The 19,136-nt window shown below is 47.0% G+C and overlaps 1 protein-coding gene across 6 annotated transcripts in view; it reads left to right on the forward strand.

Moving 5' to 3' along the window:
- HDAC4 (histone deacetylase 4) overlaps window positions 1-19,136 on the forward strand; it is a 172,319-nt gene that overhangs the window by 124,468 nt on the left and 28,715 nt on the right. For 4 of the 6 annotated variants that reach the window (XM_083865588.1, XM_083865586.1, XM_083865589.1 and 1 more), the window contains 7 exons: window positions 707-823; window positions 919-1,117; window positions 3,408-3,637; window positions 9,525-9,782; window positions 11,032-11,218; window positions 17,089-17,222; window positions 18,542-18,662. In XM_083865588.1, coding sequence (XP_083721714.1) covers window positions 707-823; window positions 919-1,117; window positions 3,408-3,637; window positions 9,525-9,782; window positions 11,032-11,218; window positions 17,089-17,222; window positions 18,542-18,662 — 1,246 coding nt within the window. The remainder of the gene's footprint in view (window positions 1-706; window positions 824-918; window positions 1,118-3,407; window positions 3,638-9,524; window positions 9,783-11,031; window positions 11,219-17,088; window positions 17,223-18,541; window positions 18,663-19,136) is intronic. The other 2 variants (XM_083865590.1, XM_083865591.1) reach the window with 1 other exon arrangement.

The raw sequence follows: 19,136 nt of genomic DNA on the forward strand, positions 1-19,136 counted from the left end.
GAAAATCACCTGCAGAGACCTCAGGGTGATCAGAACACTGGTTTCCTAACAGGAAAATCAGGCACTTTACTGTAATTTTTATAATGGGTTTTCTAGTGCGTATTTCAAATCAGTCTTGTTTAGAAATTAAAGGTGTTTTTGCTAAAGTGTTCTTGCTTCAAATGCCTGTAAGATAACTGAGCAAATCTTGCATTTCACCCCGAAAATCAGGAAATAGCTCCATAAATGCAACCTTGAGTCTTCTGGATGGGATTTTGAAGTCTGGTTTATGCTAACACACGCTAGTAAATAACATAAATTGTCTGTTATTTGCTAAAGCGAAAAACAAAAATTGTAAAGCTTTTTTTTTTTTTTTTTTTTTTTAAAGATAGTCTGTTTTACTTTTAAAAAGGCAAATGCTTGAGAAGGATAAGTACCAAGGGAACAGCATGTAGCTGTTCCAGGGGAGGCTTAGGTTGGATACTAGGGGAAGATTCTTCCCCCAGAGGGTGCTGGCACTGCCCAGACTCCCCAGGGAATGGGCAGGGCCCGAGGCTGCCAGAGCTCCAGGAGCATTTGGACAGCACTGCCAGGGGTGCTCAGGGTGTTGGGGTGTCTGTGCAATTCTGGAGACTCTGTGTCCCCTCCTGCTGCCTTGTCCTGGTGAGTGCCATGTCCTGGCAGGCTCTGAGGATGGACTCTCACCCTTGATCACTCTCATTTCCAGACCAGCCTGGCTCACAGGCTTGTGAACCGCGAGGGCTCTGTGACGCAGCTCCCGCTCTACACGTCACCCTCCCTGCCCAACATCACGCTAGGACTGCCTGCCACCGGCCCTTCCAGCGTAAGTGGGGTTGGAATCAGCCTCTGGGATGTCAGCAGCGTTGGGATCAGCCTCTAGGGTGTCTCTTAACCTCCTGTGCCATGGTGCGTTTGCAGGCAGGACAAGCGCAGCAGGATGCAGAGAGGCTCGCAATCCCAGCCCTACAGCAGCGGATCTCCTTATTCCCTGGCACACACCTCACTCCCTACCTGAGCACTACAGCGTTGGAGAGGGATGGGGGAACTGCACATAACCCTCTCCTGCAGCACATGGTCCTACTGGAACAGCCAACTGCACAAACGCCCCTGGTCGCAGGTGAGCGCTCTAGGGGCAGCACTTGGGCACCAGGAAAAGAGAGGAAACCATCAGGGATCTGTTGGGTAGGCAGCCTCTAGGTCCTGAATTGCCTCTACACCCCACAGGTGGAACATAAAACCTTTGTTTGTTGATACATTGATAAGTGGTGACTTTTCCAAAATCAGATCTCCCACCTCATTTTGGTGAGATGAAAATAAATACTATTATTCCATCAGGACAGAAAAAGTTGGTTGGTAAAAGCTGAAAACTATTTCTTAAGAGTTCTCACCAGTTCAGATCAAAGTGAGGGCAAAAACATTGCATCTTAACCATTCCTGCTTTCCATGGATCATTTCTATTCCATGAAAGTATGAAAGGCACACACTTAGAAAATCACAGGTTAAAACACTTCCTTTCCATCATTAATATAAATAGCAAAACCATGGCAAAATCAGCTGCCTCCCAACAGATTGTATTTATTTGTGTGCGTTCCCTTTCCAGGATGTTAATTGCCATGAATCACTCCCAGTGCTGGGTTTTCAGAATGAACTACCTGTGCGAAGGCCTGTGGCTATAAATAGGCTGGATTCAAAGCAATAATTCCCACGGGGATGCATTCCTGGTTTCCTGTGTGTGGTGCTGGGACAAAAGATGTTCTGCCTCAGTTAGTTAGTTTTGCTTCCCTTCCATCCATTTCTAATGGAAGTTCTTGGGAGATGTCAGCCCCTGCAGCATTGCATCTCGTGCATCCAAACTGTACATCCAAACCCCAGGAACATCCATGGGGTCGGGATAAACTTGGGAGCATGTAGATATGGGGAGGCTGATGCAGAGAAGTGTGATGTTTGCTTCCCACTGTTTCCAGCATACTGTGTTTGCTTCCAAGCAAATTCCCTCTACTCCCCCTGCTCCATGCGGTGCTTTCGTAGCAAGTACAACTTGTTACAACCCAACACTCAGGAGAAAGAGTCAGGACACAGGAACAAGGAGAAACATTCCAGAGGCGGCAGCTGAGAGGCAGTGAGCTCACGCGTGGTCTCCAAAGCCTTGAGTGCACTGGCTGCTAGGCTGCGGCCAGTATTTGGAAACTCCTTGGAAACAAAGTGTGAAGCTTATTAGGATTCTGCTGGAGAGCCTTGAGCTCTGGAGGTAGTCCCCTGGCAGATGCAGAATGCTGTGATGACTCTCTCTGTGCTGGAAGGTAGACATTGCCAGTTTGGGAAGCTAGACTAGAATTCCTTAGCTGTGCCATTCCTCTTGGGAATGGTTGCTCCGGGTAGTATCCTACATGTCCTGATGTTCCTTATTGCTGATGGAACATACTCAGGGCTTGGAGCAGCCTAGGATACTGGAAGGTGTCCATGCCCGTGGCAGGGGGTGGAATGAGGCAAGTTTTAAGGTCCCTCCCAAGTCCAACTGTTCCAGGATTCTGTGAACATGGTGTCTCCTGGAAAGCTTTCCCAGGAGCGTTTTGGCCGTTGCCTTGGAGTAGGGCAGTCTTCCAAAATATCCTGTGCAAGCTCTGCTGTCTGATTTGAACTTTTGAGAGGAGAAGCTGTGCTGTCAGGGAAAACGAACACATCTTTCCCAATTACCCGTGTATTCATACGCAGACCTGTGTGTGTACACACCAACATTTATAGAGACATGCATTTATAAAATCAAATACCCTTTCACGTGATCCCTTTTAGAAAAAGCAGAGAGTGGGAGAAACTCTCTTAAGTTTTGTGAGAAAAGAAGCTTTCACAGGAGTCAGCTCCTTCCATGTTGGGCAGTTCTGTGAATTGGTGGGAAAGGAGGTCACATCCTGGGACACAAATGCCAAGGTGTTTTCAGTCCTCAGCATCCAGCTGGCTGCTGACTTCTGGGCAGCTTCTCCCTCTCCTAAACCAAAACCTGAGAAGAGCAGAGGGCTTCTTGCCCAAAAGTGACTGCAGCCCTAGCCCAGCTCAAATTGAATCTGGGATCAGTCCCTAAACCAAGGCAAGCTGTGAGGTTTAAACTTCTCCAGACCACTGTGGTCTCATGTAGCGACAGAAGGGTCATTAAGGTGTCCCTGGTTTCAAAAAATAAGATATTTCCAGAGAGTCTCTGAGTCACCAAGCAGAGAGAACTCAAACCAAGCAAAGCATTTCTCTGTGCAGTTGTGATTAATTTGTCTGCTCTCTCTCAAGGCAGCTCCTGTGAGGTGGCTGGGTTTGACATGGTATCACTGTCACCATCAGGATTACTCAACAGCTGTTTTCTCCCTTCCTTTCTTCTTCCTTTTGTTTCTCCTCTGCTGTTTTTTCCTCCATATTATCTTCAGACTGGTATCTTTCAGGACTGCCCCTGCATGCACAGCCCCTGGTGGGTGGAGAGAGGGTCTCCCCTTCGATCCACAAGCTGCGGCAGCACCGCCCGCTTGGGCGCACCCAGTCTGCTCCCCTGCCCCAGAACACCCAGGCCCTCCAGCAGCTGGTGATCCAGCAGCAGCACCAGCAGTTCCTGGAGAAACACAAACAGCAATTCCAGCAGCAGCAGCTGCACATCAACAAGGTAGGCGTGAAGCTTTCAATGCCTTTTTTCCTCCACAGTAGCTTCAAGCATGCGATTTCGGGGTCTCTAGTGCAGGTGTATTTGTGGGCTCTTATCTCCAACATCCCTGGGCCTCTCATCCTTGGACCTCTCTCAGGCGTAGCACCACCAGGATGTATTGGTGAAGGAAGTTACTCAGATTTACTGAAACGTTTGCTGAAAGGCTGAGAGACTTAGGGGTCTTCACCTGGGGAAGAGAAAGCTCCAGGGAGACTTCAGAGCCACTACCAGGGCCTGAAGGGGCTCCGGGAGAGCTGGAGAGGGATTTGGGACAAAGCCCTGGAGGGACAGGACACAGGGAGTGGCTTCCCACTGCCGGAGGATAGGGTTAGATGGGATGTTGGGAAGGAATTATTCCCTGAGAGGGTGGGGAGGCCCTGGCACAGGGTGCCCAGAGAAGCTGTGGCTGTCCCTGGATTCCTGGAAGTGTCCAAGGCCAGGCTGGATCTTGAGGCTTGGCGGCACCTGGGACAGTGGAAGGTGTCCCTGCCCATGGCAGGGGATGGCACTGCATCATCTCTGAGATTCTTCCTGCCTAAACCATTCCGGGATTGGTACTGTTTTGAGGCTTTCTGAGCATTCCTCCCAAGGAGTTCTAGTGGAGGCTTTCCTTAGGACAACAGTAATTCCAGCAGCAGGTCTGGGGTTCAGGACGAGCCTGTGGCAGGCGGCTGTTCAGATAGGCAATGTTTCATTTATGGCAGAGGCTCCTCCAAATGTTTCCACCGTTCCAGTCCTGTGAGAAAACACAACTACTGAGGGCTGGATCAAGGAGTGAAAGAAGCCACAACTCCTCCTCCACAGACACACCACCCCCAAACCCTTGTTTATGGGCTGGGGCTGAGGCAGGATGATTACACAAGTCACTGACGTCAATGCTGTCCTCCTGGAGCGCTGGCACCACGGGTGCCAGCCCTGGCCCCGGCTCAGCCCTGCACAGGGGCCCTGGGGAGCTGCTGCTCCACAGGGATCCCATTTCCCCCCCTCCAAACACTCCTCGGGACCAGGGCCATGGAGTGCAGGCAGCAAGTGCCATTCCTCTTGGGTTACTCTGGGTAGTATCCTACATGTCCTGATGTTCCTTATTTTTTGTTTGTTTGGGGAACTGTCAGCTGGAGGGATTTTTTTAACGTGAAGGTTTTTGAAGTTTTTCCAAAGCTTTGGCTGTGACGTATCCACTGAGCTCATTCAGACTTTATCCTGGACCTCCCAGGAGCTGGAGAGCCACTGGAACACTCTGAATTCGAGCTTCATCCATCACTCTCCACAGCAAAATCAGTCAGAGAGGGTTTAATTAAACTGATTTCCTTGTGTTTGATTTATAGGAGTCACGAGTTAAAATCACTTTGGTGCTAGTGCTGAATGCATGTGGCGGATTTATCCTGTGGTATAGCATCCAAGTGCTGACATGGGAAAAGACTTGTCCCAGATGTAGGGATATTTTAGGACCCTTGTGTGTGTATGACAGTTAAAGGCAGGACTAAAAATAAAATAAAATATTATTTAATTATTAACAGGACCGATAGCATCGCCTGTTATTTTTTTTTATTTGTGGATTTCCCATAAATAATGCTCCTGAAGTATTTTATATATTTATATACTCATAAATCAGGCTTTTCTTAATTCTGTGTAATTTTTCCAAACTTTGAGATTTTGGCCCTAAATGTTCCCTGTTAGGTGTCTGCAGTAGATGAAATTTTTGAGGGGACTGCAGCTAAACAAGTCTTGCTGTTTCCAGGAAGGCAACTAAGGAAAAAAGTGTAGTTTTACTTAAAAATAATAAGAAAAATCATTGGAGTAGCTGTGGCTGCCCCTGGATCCCTGGAAGTGTCTGAGGCCAGGTTGGATGGGGCTTGGAGCACCCTGGGATAGTGGAAGGTGTCCCTGCCCCTGGCAGGGGTGCAATGGGATGAGCTTTAAGAACCCTTCTAACCCAAACCATTCTGTGATTACCATTGAGCTAATAATATTCTACCATCAGCCTGTGCTTCTATTTCCCAACTTTTTTGTACATTTAATGTTCAAAAGGGAAGTGCCAGGGGAGATTTAGGTTGGAAAAGATCAGATAAAATTTCAGCACTGAAAGGGTGGTCAGGCACAGGCTGCCCAGGCAGTGGAGGAATCACCACCATCCTTGGAAGTGTTCAGACAATCTGTGAATGTGACACTTGGGAACAGTTTGGGGTAGGTTTGGCAGTGCTGGGGGAACAGTTGGACACTATGGTCTGAGAAGACTTTTCCAATTTTAGGGATTCTGTGATTTGTAATATCAGAAATTTTGCTCCAAGCCCCATCCAGCCTTGCAGGTGGGTTGCTCCCTCTCCTCCAGGCACAGAAGCTCCACAGTCTCCTGGTCCTTCCAGCTGTAGGACTGAGGTTGCCTCAGACAGTTGTTTTTCATCTGCTGTCCCATCACTTAAGGGAAAAAAACCCAAATGGATCAAGAGATTTCTGTAGGCTTTGGCTGCTGCAGAAGACTCTGCCAGCTCCCTACATGCATGGCTGGTGCCCAAGTCAGCCTCTCTTCATCGTCCCTTAGCATCTCTTGTTTCTCCTTAGTCTATAAAAGTTAAAAATCAGAACCCAAAGTGAATATGGGAAGAGCCATATCAAGTTGAATGAGTTCAGCCTTTATCATCCTTTTTTTTTTGCTGTTTTTACCTCGTTTTCATCAAAGCTGTCTCCACCTGTCTTGAGTTGTTTTGTTTCTTTCTTGAGTTCATCCTTCACCTCTAGAGGGGGGAAAGGGAGGGTTGTGCTGGCTTCTGCACATCATGGCATGGTCAGGGCTGAGCTGACAACCTTGTTTGCTTCCTGACTCCTCTCTTCCTCTGGCCTTCCTCCTGTGCCACTCCACTGGTGGGGATTGAAGTCCCATCCAAGCCCAAACCATTCTGGGATTCCCTGGTTTTTCTGCTGGGGACTCCTCATTGATCTCTGATGTGTAAATAGATGTCTCTAACCTGTTGTAAAGACCTTCAAGGTCTTTTGTCTCCCAAGAGCTTGCCACTGTGGAGAAAGATGTCCTGGAAAAAAAGGTATGGATTGATGGGCGTGGTGATGATCAGAGGTTGGATTTGGTGGTCTTGGAGCTCTTTTCCAACCTTAATGATTATGTGATTCTGTTTATCACATCTACTGGACAAATCCAATGCCAGCTGAAATGTCACTAGCGAAAAATGCAGCTTTTTTCCCCTCATGAAACATTTGACAAAAAAAATGATAAACCCTGTATTTATGACCTGACTTCGCTATGTGGGATTTTTTGTCGTTTTTGTTTTGTTGTTGTTGTTTTTTAATTTCTGTTCTTTGTATTTCAAAGCTGTGGAGGAGAAATCTTGCCAGCTGCATGGAGCTTTTTAAAAATGCTTGTGACTAGAGAGCTGTAATTTATTCTGGAGCAAAGTTGTTATCTCCCTGAGGCTGGAGAGGCAGTGCCTTTACCAGAGGTTTATGGTGGCAGTTTGTGACAGCCAGAGGCCACTGGGTATAAAAACAGAGGAGTAACCTCGTGGCAGAGGAAGACAGAGAGCTAATTAAGGGATGGAGGGGTTATTCATGGTGTTTTGTGCTTAGTTTCAGATATATTTACAAGCATTCTTAGTGCTACCTTTGCAGCCAGCCCCTCACACTTTTATCCCCTCCAATTTTAAATTGCACAAGCATGTGCTCATAAAACTACACAAATGGAAGATTTTTAGGGAGTTTGAATGGGCCTGGGATGCAGATAGTTGATGTATTATGTGGAATGTGTTGGTAACAAATTCTCTGCAAAATCTTCCTTTAAGAGCAGGGTTGCAGCAGCTGGAACTGGTGACAGACCAGGAGATACCCTTTGCAGACAGAATGTCTGAAATGTCCTTGTCATGGACCACTTGGTTTTCTCAACCTTCACTGTGGTTGTAATTTAATTCTTACTTTTTAAAGAGTAGGAATAATTTAAATCTTCCAGGGAATTACACTGCCTCTCATTCCTATTAGGTATGACAATGGCACTGTATTTTTCCCAGCAATTACCTTGTGCAGTTCAGAAGTTCAAAAGGCATTAAGTTCAAAAGCTTGAGACCTTTGATCCAAGCAGGGGAAAAAAACCAAAAAAAAAAACAAGCAGCAGATGTTTTATGATGATTTAATTATCTTTAAAACAGATAATATTCATCAAGCATAAGAGAGCTTAAAGAAAATTGGTGAAAGAATTTTTAGATAATGTGGTTTGGTTATTCAGTGTGTATTATAAGGAATGAAGCTGGTGGGGGCAGGGAGAATCTCACAAAAATTCTTGAGGGGTTTTGATCCCTGAATCTTTGCAGGGACCTCCTGAGGTCACTGAGGGCAATGTCCTTCCTCGAGCAGCTTTCTCAAGGATCTCCCAAGGATGGACACTGCAGAACCTCTCTGAACAACCTGTTCAAGTGTTTGACCACCCTCACAGGAACAAAAAAACCCTCAAAAAACAACAACAAAAAAACCCCACCAACAACAAAAAAAGTTTTATTGTGTTCAGATGGAATTCTGTGGGTTTTAATTTGTGCCCCTGGCCTCTTGTCCTATCACCTGTGAGTACAACCCATGAGAGTCCCATGGACTTAAGGATATCCAGGTATTTTAAGTGTTGCCTGGTAATTCCCACACCAAGGGAAGTTTTCCTTGTTCCAGACTTTTCCTCTGGTGTCAGGGTCCTGGGATTAATTCTATCCTATGTGCCACCAGGTGCCTTCCCTCATTCAGCAGTGGCACCAGGATCTCCTTAGCCGCCTTCTTTTCTTTCTTCATTTCCCTTGCCAGATTAAACTCCCTTCCTGCCCCTCTGCCTTGCTTAGGTTATATGGCAGAGCATTCCTTCCTGCATTTGAGGGGGAAAAAAGCTTAATTCCAGATTGGAGCCACTGTTCTTCATAGAGCAAGTTACTGACAAATAGTCCCTCCTCCTGCATGTGTTCAATAACCATGTTTTGATTTAGCTTTATTAGATTTAAAATCAATATTGCTTTCCATACTGATGACCTAATCCTCATTAAACCTTGCCCTGACAGCTTTCAAAGTGCAGCAGTTTCTTTATAAGCCTGTGAAACAGGCACAACCTGAGCTCTTTGAAAGGGAGGAAATGGATTGGTTTTTCCTGTGCTGGAGTTAAAAACAGGTCACTTTTGGGTTTGGGGTTTTTTTTTTTATCCCAAATAAAAATCATAAGCAGTCTGAGACAGAGAACTGTGAATTTTGTCTTGCCAAAGAACTTACAGAAAGTCTGAGTGAATTATAGTGAAAATTAAATTGTTCCTTTTGGTTTAGGAGCTCTCTCTGAGATGTTTACTATGTCTGGTTAGGAAGGTCAGGTTAGAACAGTGCTGTTCTTGAGGTTTGCTCTCAGCTGCATATCCTGAGTTTCCTCTTAACCAGCTCCATAAGAGTGCAAATTTTCAAGTAATCATTATTTCAGCCTCACAAATGAAATTCGGAGAGTGATTTGAGGTGATGTTGAGCAAACAGGCAGCAAAAACCCTGTTGGAGGGTTTGCGTCCCCTGTATTCTTTCAGAATTTAATTGCCAGATGTCTCGATGGTTGCTCTGTGGGTTTGTGAATGGAGTAGCATCTGGAGGCGTGCAGGAACAAGAGGCTCTTATTCCTTCAGAGGGAAGATGAAGTGGAAAATAAGGGGGTGTCATTACTTGGGACACAGGATTTTGGAGCCCTTAATGCCAAGGCTGCCCTGACCTTCCCTTGAGGTTGTTTGGGGCCTGGATTGTGATCAGAATAACTCAGAGTTGCTCTTTCCCGTGAGCCTGGTGAACAGAGCGAGCTTTCCCCGTGGCAGGGTGCAGTTCATTGATGAGTTTGGGGTTCTTTTAGATCATCTCCAAACCCACTGAGCCGGCGCGGCAGCACGAGAGCCACCCTGAGGAGACGGAGGAGGAGCTGCGGGAGCACCAGGCCCTGCTGGAGGAGCCCTACGGCGACCGGTCCGCAGGCCAGAAGGAGCCCCCGGGGCTGGCCAGTGTGGTGCAGGTCAAGCAGGAGCCCATCGAGAGCGACGAGGAGGAGGCAGAGCCGCAGCAGGAGCTGGAGTCCGGGCAGAGGCAGGCAGAGCAGGAGCTGCTCTTCCGCCAGGTCTGGCACTTGGGTTGTTGTAAAACATGGATTTGGGCTTGGAAGTCACCTTGTGCTGCTCTGAGGGGAAGACTCTGAGGGGAACCAGCTCTTGAGAGTTGGCTGGTTACAGGAACCCAATGTAAAATTGCGTGATTCCTTCCCTGGAGTCACCTGCTAGCTGACAAACCCTGGGGAGGAGAGTCTGGATCACCTGCATAAAACATGGTTCCTGTGTTAACTGAGACACTTCCATGGCTGTTTCTTTGGGAAGATAAAGTGTATCCTAACATTTCTGAGCACCAGCCAGCAGCATGACACTGTGTTTTGGTTTAATGGTTTAGTGCCAATTTCTCCAGAGAAAGACTGCGTGTAAGGGAACAAGTGGAGGGTGTTTCTGCTTCAGAATTAGAGGTTCTGGAGCCTCTAGGCAGGTTCACTTTTGAGGGAAAGCACCTGAGGCTTGTGGATTGCAGGTGATAAATCCAGTAATAAGGGAGCATGGTGTAATGGAGCTGATCTATGCCCTCCAAGAATGTCATTGGGATGTTGCTTAGGAGCTACATTTGCCCAGGAAAGCTGTGACCACATAATCCCTGGAAGTGTCCAAGGCCAGGTTGGAGGGCGCTTGGAGCAACCTGCCATATGGGAATGTGTTCCTGCCTGTGGCAGGGATGAGCTTTAAGGCCCAAACCATCCTGGGATTCTTTAATTCTGTGTTGCTGATGATGGACCATTATCAGTGATACCATTCCTCTGAAAGTGAAGCTTCTCCACTTTAATCCTGAATCTACACAGGTCACACCTGTGTTTAATATAGTATCTCCTTTGCAACTGTTTTCCCTCAGAGCAGGAGGAAATAAAGAGGGAGCCATTCCTTCTGACCAGGGGCCTGTCCAGCTGATGGTATGTCTGCATAGAGAACCAGCTCAGTTAAGAGCTTCCTCTCCAGCCTGGGATCTAGTTGAGTGGGACTCATTCCATGGCCTGGAGTGTTTCACTGTTAAATGCCCCAGTGCAGCAGGATGGGAGCACAGCAGGAGGAAGATGAGGAGGTTGCAGGGGAGGATGGACCTGCCTCTGCCAGTGACCCTCTCAATGTGCACCAGGCTCAGGGCTGGGGCTCCATATGCTGTGGCTTCCTGACTTGGCCCTAGAAACATCTTATCTTCCTTTGCTGCGTGCAAGGGAAAGGAGTCCAAGCCTGAGAGCCTTCAAAAACCCTTTTGGGAAGGCCCTTTCAGCAACTGCCTGCTTCTCTTGCCCACAGCAAGCTCTGCTCTTGGAGCAGCAGCGGATTCACCAGCTGAGGAACTACCAGGCGTCGCTGGAGGCAGCTGGAATGCCCGTGTCCTTCGGGGGACACCGGCCCCTGTCCCGGGCACAATCCTCCCCCGCCTCAGCCACCTTCCCCATGTCTGTGCAGGAGCCACCCACTAAGCCAAGGTTCACAACAGGTGAGCTGCTGAGGGCTGTGGGCTGCGGGGGGGCTGTGGTGACTGGGTTGTTTTACACTGAGCTCTTCTGCAAGAGCATGGAAAAGGGGGGATGGCTTTAGACTGGGAGTACGGTTAGATGAATATTGGAAGAAAATCCTTCCCTGTGAGGGTAATAAGGTTGCCCAGAACAGCTGTGGCAGCCCCATCCCTGGAAGTGTCCAAGGCCAGGTTGGACAGGCCTTGAAGCACCCTGGTATAGTGAAAGGTGTCCCTGCCCTGCCCATGAGATGAGCTTGAAGGTCTTTTCCAACCCAAACTATTCCATGATGATGACTCTATGATTTTCTTCCCCTTCCCTGCAAATCCATAAGTGTGGGCTTTTCATCTCATCCCCATTTGGGTACTCCGTAACATCCTGTCTTCTTCAAGGAGCAGACTGAGTCACCTCTTTTGTCCTGCTTGTCCCTTCCCTGGAGCAAAAATACCCTGCACACACCACCAGCAGCACAGCCCCAGAGCTGTCTGTCTCTAGGCAGACAGAGCTAGTCCTAGGCTGTGACAGAGCTGATTTAGAGGCAAGGCAGGGAGAGCCAGTGCTCCTGAAGGACAGAGTGCCAAATGCAATGCTGGCTCTGTTTCCTCCACCTTTTCCAGTCCCTCCATAATCACATGCCATCAGTTATCCACTCCGGGCTTCCTGCCAGCCTCCCCTCCTCTTGTCGCACAGGACTCTGTGCCTGCAAGTTAGGAAAAATGAGGTGAGCTGATGATTTCAACTCCTCTGGAAGAGACCAAAGATTGTTTGCTTACCTGTGAAGGAAAATGATGAGTGCAATCCTGCGTTTGTCTGGTGGAAAGCACAAGTGCAAAATATGTGTTTGTCCCCATCCCTGGAAGTGTTCACAGCCAGGATGGAGCAGCCTGGGACAGTGAAAAGTGTCCCTGCCCATGGCAGGGTTGGAACAGGATGGGCTTTAAGCTCCCTCCCAGTCCAAACCATCCTGGGATTCTGTGATCTCCCGTCCAAGATTAAAAGCAAAAAACTTAATTGTTCTTCCTGTATCCTGACAGCCAGCTTTTCTCCTCCAAAATCCTATCTGCCTCTTTCTTCAATGCCCTTAGCAACAGCTGAAAGTTGATTTTCCATGCAACTCCTCAAGCCCTGTGTTGGGTGATGAGGATTGATTTCAAAGTCCGCCTTCTTCCCCAAATGTCAAGCTCTTACTTTGTGAATGAACAGTTTGCAACGTGATGTGTTCCCTGGGAAAAGGAAAAGGGAGGGGGGAAAAAAATCCACAATGCCCAAATAAGAGCGACTCATGATGTTATTTTCCTTTCACTTCTGCTTTTATTCCATTTTTAACCTACACTTCTTGCATCACTCAGCTCAGTGCTGTGAATCGAGTTTATTTTCAGGCCCTGGCGGTGTAGTAATAGTGGCATGTTCAGTGTGACTTTGTTCCTCAGTTCCTGGCTGCAGGCAGGGTGGAAGCGTGTGCTGTCAGCTCTGGAAAAGCCCAGGAAATGGCTCAAGTTTTGCAAATCAGCCCTTTAAAGTCTCCATTTGTCGTTAAAGTTGAACCCCAGAATTTCAGCAGAACTGCATTTCTAGCACAGTCAGTTCTGGCCAGAGTAGAAGATTCTGGCTTTTGCCAAGGGTGCAAGGAAAAGTCCACTGGCTCAGGGTCAGAGCAAATGAAACTTGAACTTCTAATACACTTAACCCCAAAACTTGGGACTTTAAAACCCAGGAACCCTGGCCCTACTTGGAGGGATTATTCATTCCTTCTCTTTCTTCCCTCCCTCTCCTCTTCCAGTATTGAAGCTGCCCAATCAATCACGTGCAAGACTCTGAACATACAATAAATAACATTTCTTATCAGAGGATCTATATTTGACTCAGTCCTGTGCCTCTGAATTTCACTCAAAATTGCAGGCAGCAGTAAGAATGTAGATTTGAGAGCTGTGATGCTTGGAAAAGATGCTGTTCCAGTATCAGGATTTATTTTCCTTGGGGGCAGGCTTTGAAAAACTAAATAAGTGGCTTAAAATAAGAGGTGGAGTACCACACTGCTTTTATCCAGCACTGCACAGGGTGATGAGGTGCAGAATGCTGCAGGTAGTTCACCTGTAAAATATGATTTTCACAGCATTTATCCAGGATAAGATTCCAAGGGCTTGACTTTTCCCTTCCATCTCTGCATTTATGCTGGGTGAATGGAGAAGGAAAAACACAATAAAATCAGGCATTCACTGACACTAATTAAGGTGCAAAGCATAAAGGTGAAACCTCTGCACTAGTCCTAAAACTAGTCCTAGGTCTGCTTTAATTAACCTGTACTGTCTGCAGGGAAAAAAAGCCCACTGCCATGGGCATGGAAACTGGAGAAAGGGGGGGAAAGGTATTTCAGCTGCTGAGCATGTGTGTGAGTTAAATTGCCTCATGTTTTGTTGGAGTTGTCCACGGTGGCATGTCGGAGATTGTGTTTCTGGAGGTGGATACTAAAGCTTAATCACCGGGATTGAGCTATTCTTTGGAAGGCAGGAAATTAAAGTCTAGGGTGTTTGTCAAAAGCAAGCAGTGCTGAAGTACATCAGACTTCTTCTTCTTGAGGAAAATTCATCTGCCTGATAAGTGGCTGCTTTGGAGGCTAATGCTAAGGCAGAGGAATCAGGATTGGAATTGGTGTGATGGTTTGGAGAGAGGGCTGCAAGAAGGAAACTTCTTTGAATGTCTTCTTAAGTCAGCCATGATCACTCTGGATGTAAATGTGGTCCTTAAGAGATCAGTCCTTGTCCAACAGACAAAATGAATTGTTCTCCCTTCCATGTTCGTGCTATTATACAGAAATAATATAGAAAGTTGATGCTCTCCCTGGACTGAGTTAGCTCCAGACAGCTGGAAGTTTTGGGGTGTATGTATATTTTATTTTCCTGTCTCTCTTGGTGACCAACACCTAAGACTTCAAAGTCCAGGGGAAAGAGCTGCATACTGCAGCTCTCAAACATGATGTCCATTACTCCACATCAAAGTGAAAGCCATGCCCTTCCTGGATTCTTCCAGCAATCAGTTTGATGTCCTGAAGCATGACATTTAATTTTCCTTCCTTCCAGAAAGCCGGTCCTTGAACTTGCCCTCTCTAGCTCGAGCAGCCCCATGACTTTAATGAATACTCATGCTTGCCCCATTCTACACACTTGAATAAGGATCCTCAGGTTAGGCCATTAATTTGCATAGCTCCAATTATCCAGTCTCTGATCTCCTGCAAAAATGGTCCACAAATTATTCTGATGTTCTGCATTAAAGGGTTTTTCCTTTCTGATGAAGGCATTTATTCTCTCCTGTGCAGAGCAATATAATTATCTGAACCTCAGATCATATGTTTGTTCTGCCAAGAAAAGCCAGTTGGTTTTGCTTTAGTGCTGACCTTTAAAAATGATTGTTCTTATGTCTGAAAAGAGTCTTGCTTCCAGCACCACTTCAATTAACTTGTAACAGCCAGTGTAGTTTTGTATTTTGAGCCTAAATTGCCAAGCTTCCCTTTGTGTGTGTGTGTGTGTGTGTGTGTGTGTGTGTGTGCAGCTGAGTGTCCCCAGCCACGGGAAGGAACTGGGAACAGCTCCCTTTTCCACTGGGCTGGTTTTAGGAAAGAGAAATGATGAATGATTGCAGCACAGAAGTTCACTGAGACACTGCTGTTATCAGTGAACCCTTGGGAAAGGAGAAACCATTGATGTACCAAGTTCTGTAAACACCAGGTTTGGGGTGGGATAGATTCCTTGAGTGGTTTGGGTTGGAAGGGACCTTGAAGATGATCCAGTTCCATGGGCAGGGACACCTCACAGTATCCCCGCCCTGTCCAACCTGACCTTGGACCGTTGCAGGGATGGAACAGCCAGGGCCCATCACCCATACAGAGAAGAATTTCTTCCCTAAATTAAATCCAAATTTCTTTTCATTTAAGGCATTGCACTAGTTACAGTTAGACTGGCATGAAAGCTTCTCCTCAGGTGAATTCCGAGCTTGCCTTGGCCCAGCAGCTCTGGTGTTGTTTGATGCTGTGAATCAAGCGGGATACCTTGAGAGAGCTTTGCAGCACAACCTCCTCCAGGTGAACTCCGGCTGACCCCAGGGCAGCCAATTACCAGGGCTTGTTCTCTTTCTGGAACCCAGAGCGGTTTGGCTTTTGGAGGAAGTTTTTTCCCTCTGCACTCACCTACAGCAGAGCAAGGAGTTGCCAGACACCTCCCCTGAGGCTGCAGACCTGTGAATGCCAGGGCCAGAGCAGGGAGCCAAGATTCCTGGTGGCACAACGTGCCCACACCCAGCCAGGAGGTGGGACTGCAGCTGCAGCCAGGCCTGGGAATGTGCAGGGTCACAGTCTCAGTTCCAGCTGCTCTTGGGATTCCCTGCAAGTTCATTGGAACTCCCAGGTTGTGCTGTGTGCCCATGCTTGAGCTGGGAACACAGATCCAGCTGTGCCTGCCACAGTGTGGCTGTGCTTGCCCAGAATTTCCCTGGAATGCTGTCAGCTGGGGTACACATCCTTGGACATGGGAGCTGGAACCACCCCACTGATGCCTTCAAAGGCTTTAGATTCTCATCAGGACTTTTGCATTCCACGGAAATCATGGAAAACCTTGGGGTGGAAAGGACCTGAAAGGTTATCCGGTTTTAAATCTCTGCCATGGGCAGGGACACCTTCCACTGTCCCAGGCTGCTCCAAGCCCTGTCCAGCCTGGCCTTGGGCACTTCCAGGGATCCAGGAGCAGCCACAGCTTCTCTGGACAACCTGTGCCAAGGGCCTTGCCACCCTCGCAGGGAAGAATTTCTTCCCAATATCCCATCTACCCCTGCCCTTCCTGTCAGTTTAAAACCATTCCCCCGCTGTCACTCCATCCTGTTCCTCCATCCCGTCCCTCCATCCCTTGTCCCAAGTCCCTCTCCAGTTCTCCTGGAGTCCCTTTAGGCCCTGGAAGGGGCTCTGAGGTCTCCTTGGAGCCTTCCCTTCTCCAGGTAAACACGCTCAGCCCTCCCAGCAGGGAGCTCCAACCCTTGGACCAATTTTCATACAGATACTTCCTGCAAGAAAGCTTTTTCTTGGGGAAAAAAATCTCAAGCCAATGTTTTTTATTATGTATTCTGGAGTTTCTGGCTGAAGGAGAGATGGATTTAAACATTTGACTTCGTGTCTTTTGCTTGAAAGAAACAATTCTGTCACTGGGGAGGATCTGCTGGTTTCCTCTGGTTGGCTATGGAATCCCAACTTCCCTTCCAAAATCGTACCCAGGCAACTCTGGAGTATGAATCAAAGCCTCCTGCGCTGCTGTCATGCCGTAAATCCGTAAATCCTTGGGAGTGCAGGGGGATTTAGCTGCCCTAGCCCTTCATTCGGCTAAACACCTCCGTGCCGAGTCCAATAACGATGCCCAAGTGGGCGCTAATGGCTTTAATTAGAGAATAACCTCGGTCCCAGACTTCAGCACAGCTGCTTTGTGAAACACAGCGCCAGCGAACGACTTGGTCCTTCTAGGTTTTGATCCCAAGCCCTGGAGGCGTTTTTGTAGCCAGGGGAGAAGCCCCAGATCCCATTTCTGTTTTCTCCCACGGGTGCTTTCAGGTGTCACCTCCCCCTAGCATTTAATTTCACATCTTGGTACTGATTTCCTTCTCATATCCCTTGAGGATTTCCGTGGGCAGGGGTGGATACAAGTTTGGGTTTTCAGCTCTCTGTGGCTCCTGGTAAAACACAAAATTTTGGTCTAGAACCGTTGACTGCAAAGTGCTTTTTTTCCCTATAACTGGCAAATTTTTGGTGGGTTTTTTTGTTTGTTTGTTTTTGTTTTGTTTTGTTAACCCGAGAGCAATTTTGTCCCCTGTGCTGCAGGCCTTGTGTACGACACGTTGATGCTGAAGCACCAGTGCACCTGTGGAAATACCAACAGCCACCCCGAGCATGCGGGCAGGATCCAGAGCATCTGGTCCAGGCTCCAGGAGACGGGGCTGCGAGGCAAGTGTGAGGTGAGCAAAACACCAGAAAAGGCCACTTTACTGTTTCTATTATTATTATTATTATTGCAATTATATTATATTATATTATATTATATTATATTATATTATATTATATTATATTATATTATATTATTATTCTTGTTATTATATTATGCCAAAGAAAAGAGCAAGCTATGATGTAACCCTCTCATTTGTTATCCCTCCAATTATCCCAGCAAAAACTGTGGAGCAGCAGCTTTTATGTGGTTTAATAACTTTTTTAATGCCCTTTAATATGTAATGGTCAAGCTGTGCTGTAAAAGAATTGGGGGTGGGAGGATGGCTCTGAGCACCATTCCATCACAAGAGGTTAAATTAGATTTATTTGATATATTTTAAGAGCAAGGAAACGGAGAGAAAAGCTCAGATATTAAACAGAAAGAATGAAGATTAATAATAAAAATTAACGAGTGGTTATTAGTTACAACTTACAGCAGTGGTGATAAATGAGGGTATAAGTTTGTGTTCATCAATTCTTTGAGCACCTGAGGCGACTGAATCCCAGAGCATAAATATTTCAGCAATGTCAGGATCTGCCTGGGAATGTTTGTTACCCATCAGATAAGATATCCACTTGGTGGCACCATTGCCATTGCCTAAATTTCCCGTGTTTATTCTTTTCAAACCTGTCTCTCTGTGGATACCCATTTAATCGAAATTTGGGACCAAATAAACCTCTCTGCTAATTGCCTGGCCTCCTCAATGGGTGTTGCAGATGTTCTCTAATGTACAAGTTTGTCACTGTAAGATCCCAGGCACTATTATTGGCCCTTAGTTCCTGTTGATTTCCTTAAGGAAGATTTATTTTCCTTCATTTCCTTGCTTACCTTAGTACTTTTGGCTGCTCTCATGAGGGGAACTGTTGTTGATCTTCACCTGTTTTCCCTCCTGACCACTGGTGACTTTCAGTGTCACCAGACTGTTCTTTTTTTTTTTTCAAAAATGCTAAATTTCTGCCTTAATTCCTTGCTGGCTTTCTTCAAGCTCTGCCCTACCATTTCAGGATGCACTCCCTTATCTCTCTGGTCTTCCACCTTTCCTTCATCTCCACTGCCTATTGCCAGCACCTGTCTTAAAGTTTCCCTCTTTATCTTGAGTGAATCTGAAGATGACTTTCTATGTCGAGCAAATAAATGTTGCGAGTAAAGGATTAACCCAAAATGTGAATTTTTCCACCTAAGGATCCATTTTAGTGTTTTGCTGTCTGTCTTGATGGCTTGCTAAGGAAACAGAGAAGAGAGTCAAGCAGTTCACCAGTGATTTCACGACCCTTTTCCTTCCCCTTCCAGTGCATCCGAGGCAGAAAGGCAACACTGGAGGAGCTGCAGACGGTTCACTCAGAAGCTCACACGCTGCTCTACGGCACAAACCCTCTGAACAGGCAGAAACTGGACAGCAAGAAGCTTCTAGGTATCATTCCCTGGGGGGAAATCCCCCTTCCTGCCTCCTGGGTGAGATGCTGGGACTCCCTTCATCCTTAGCCCTATGCAGCTCCAAGAGGATTGTTCCCAGCTCCATGCACAATATCCATCTCCCTCTCTTCAGGCAAGATCCCTAAACCATAGACAGCTTAAACCTCCTCTCTTTGATGTCTTTAGAACCTAAAAGGATGGTTTCCTGAGGGAGAAATATAGTTCAGGCAGTTTGTTTCATCCTTGGGCACTCTGTGTGTTAGACAGTTTATCCATGGCTAGGGAAAGAATTGGAACACGCTTCCAAGGATTTGGATCTGCAGCCCCCAACCAGCTGCACAGGCATCAACAAACCCCTGTCAGGTTTGTATGGATAGTCAGCAAGAGAGACACAGAGGCCTCTGCATTTGTTTAATATGGAGTGGGATTGTTTATCCCTTTCACTGGAGACCCAATCTGCCTGAAACAGGGC

Source organism: Zosterops lateralis (genome assembly GCF_965231275.1).
Source record: "Zosterops lateralis genome assembly, chromosome: 7".
NCBI classification, from domain to species: Eukaryota; Metazoa; Chordata; class Aves; order Passeriformes; family Zosteropidae; genus Zosterops; species Zosterops lateralis.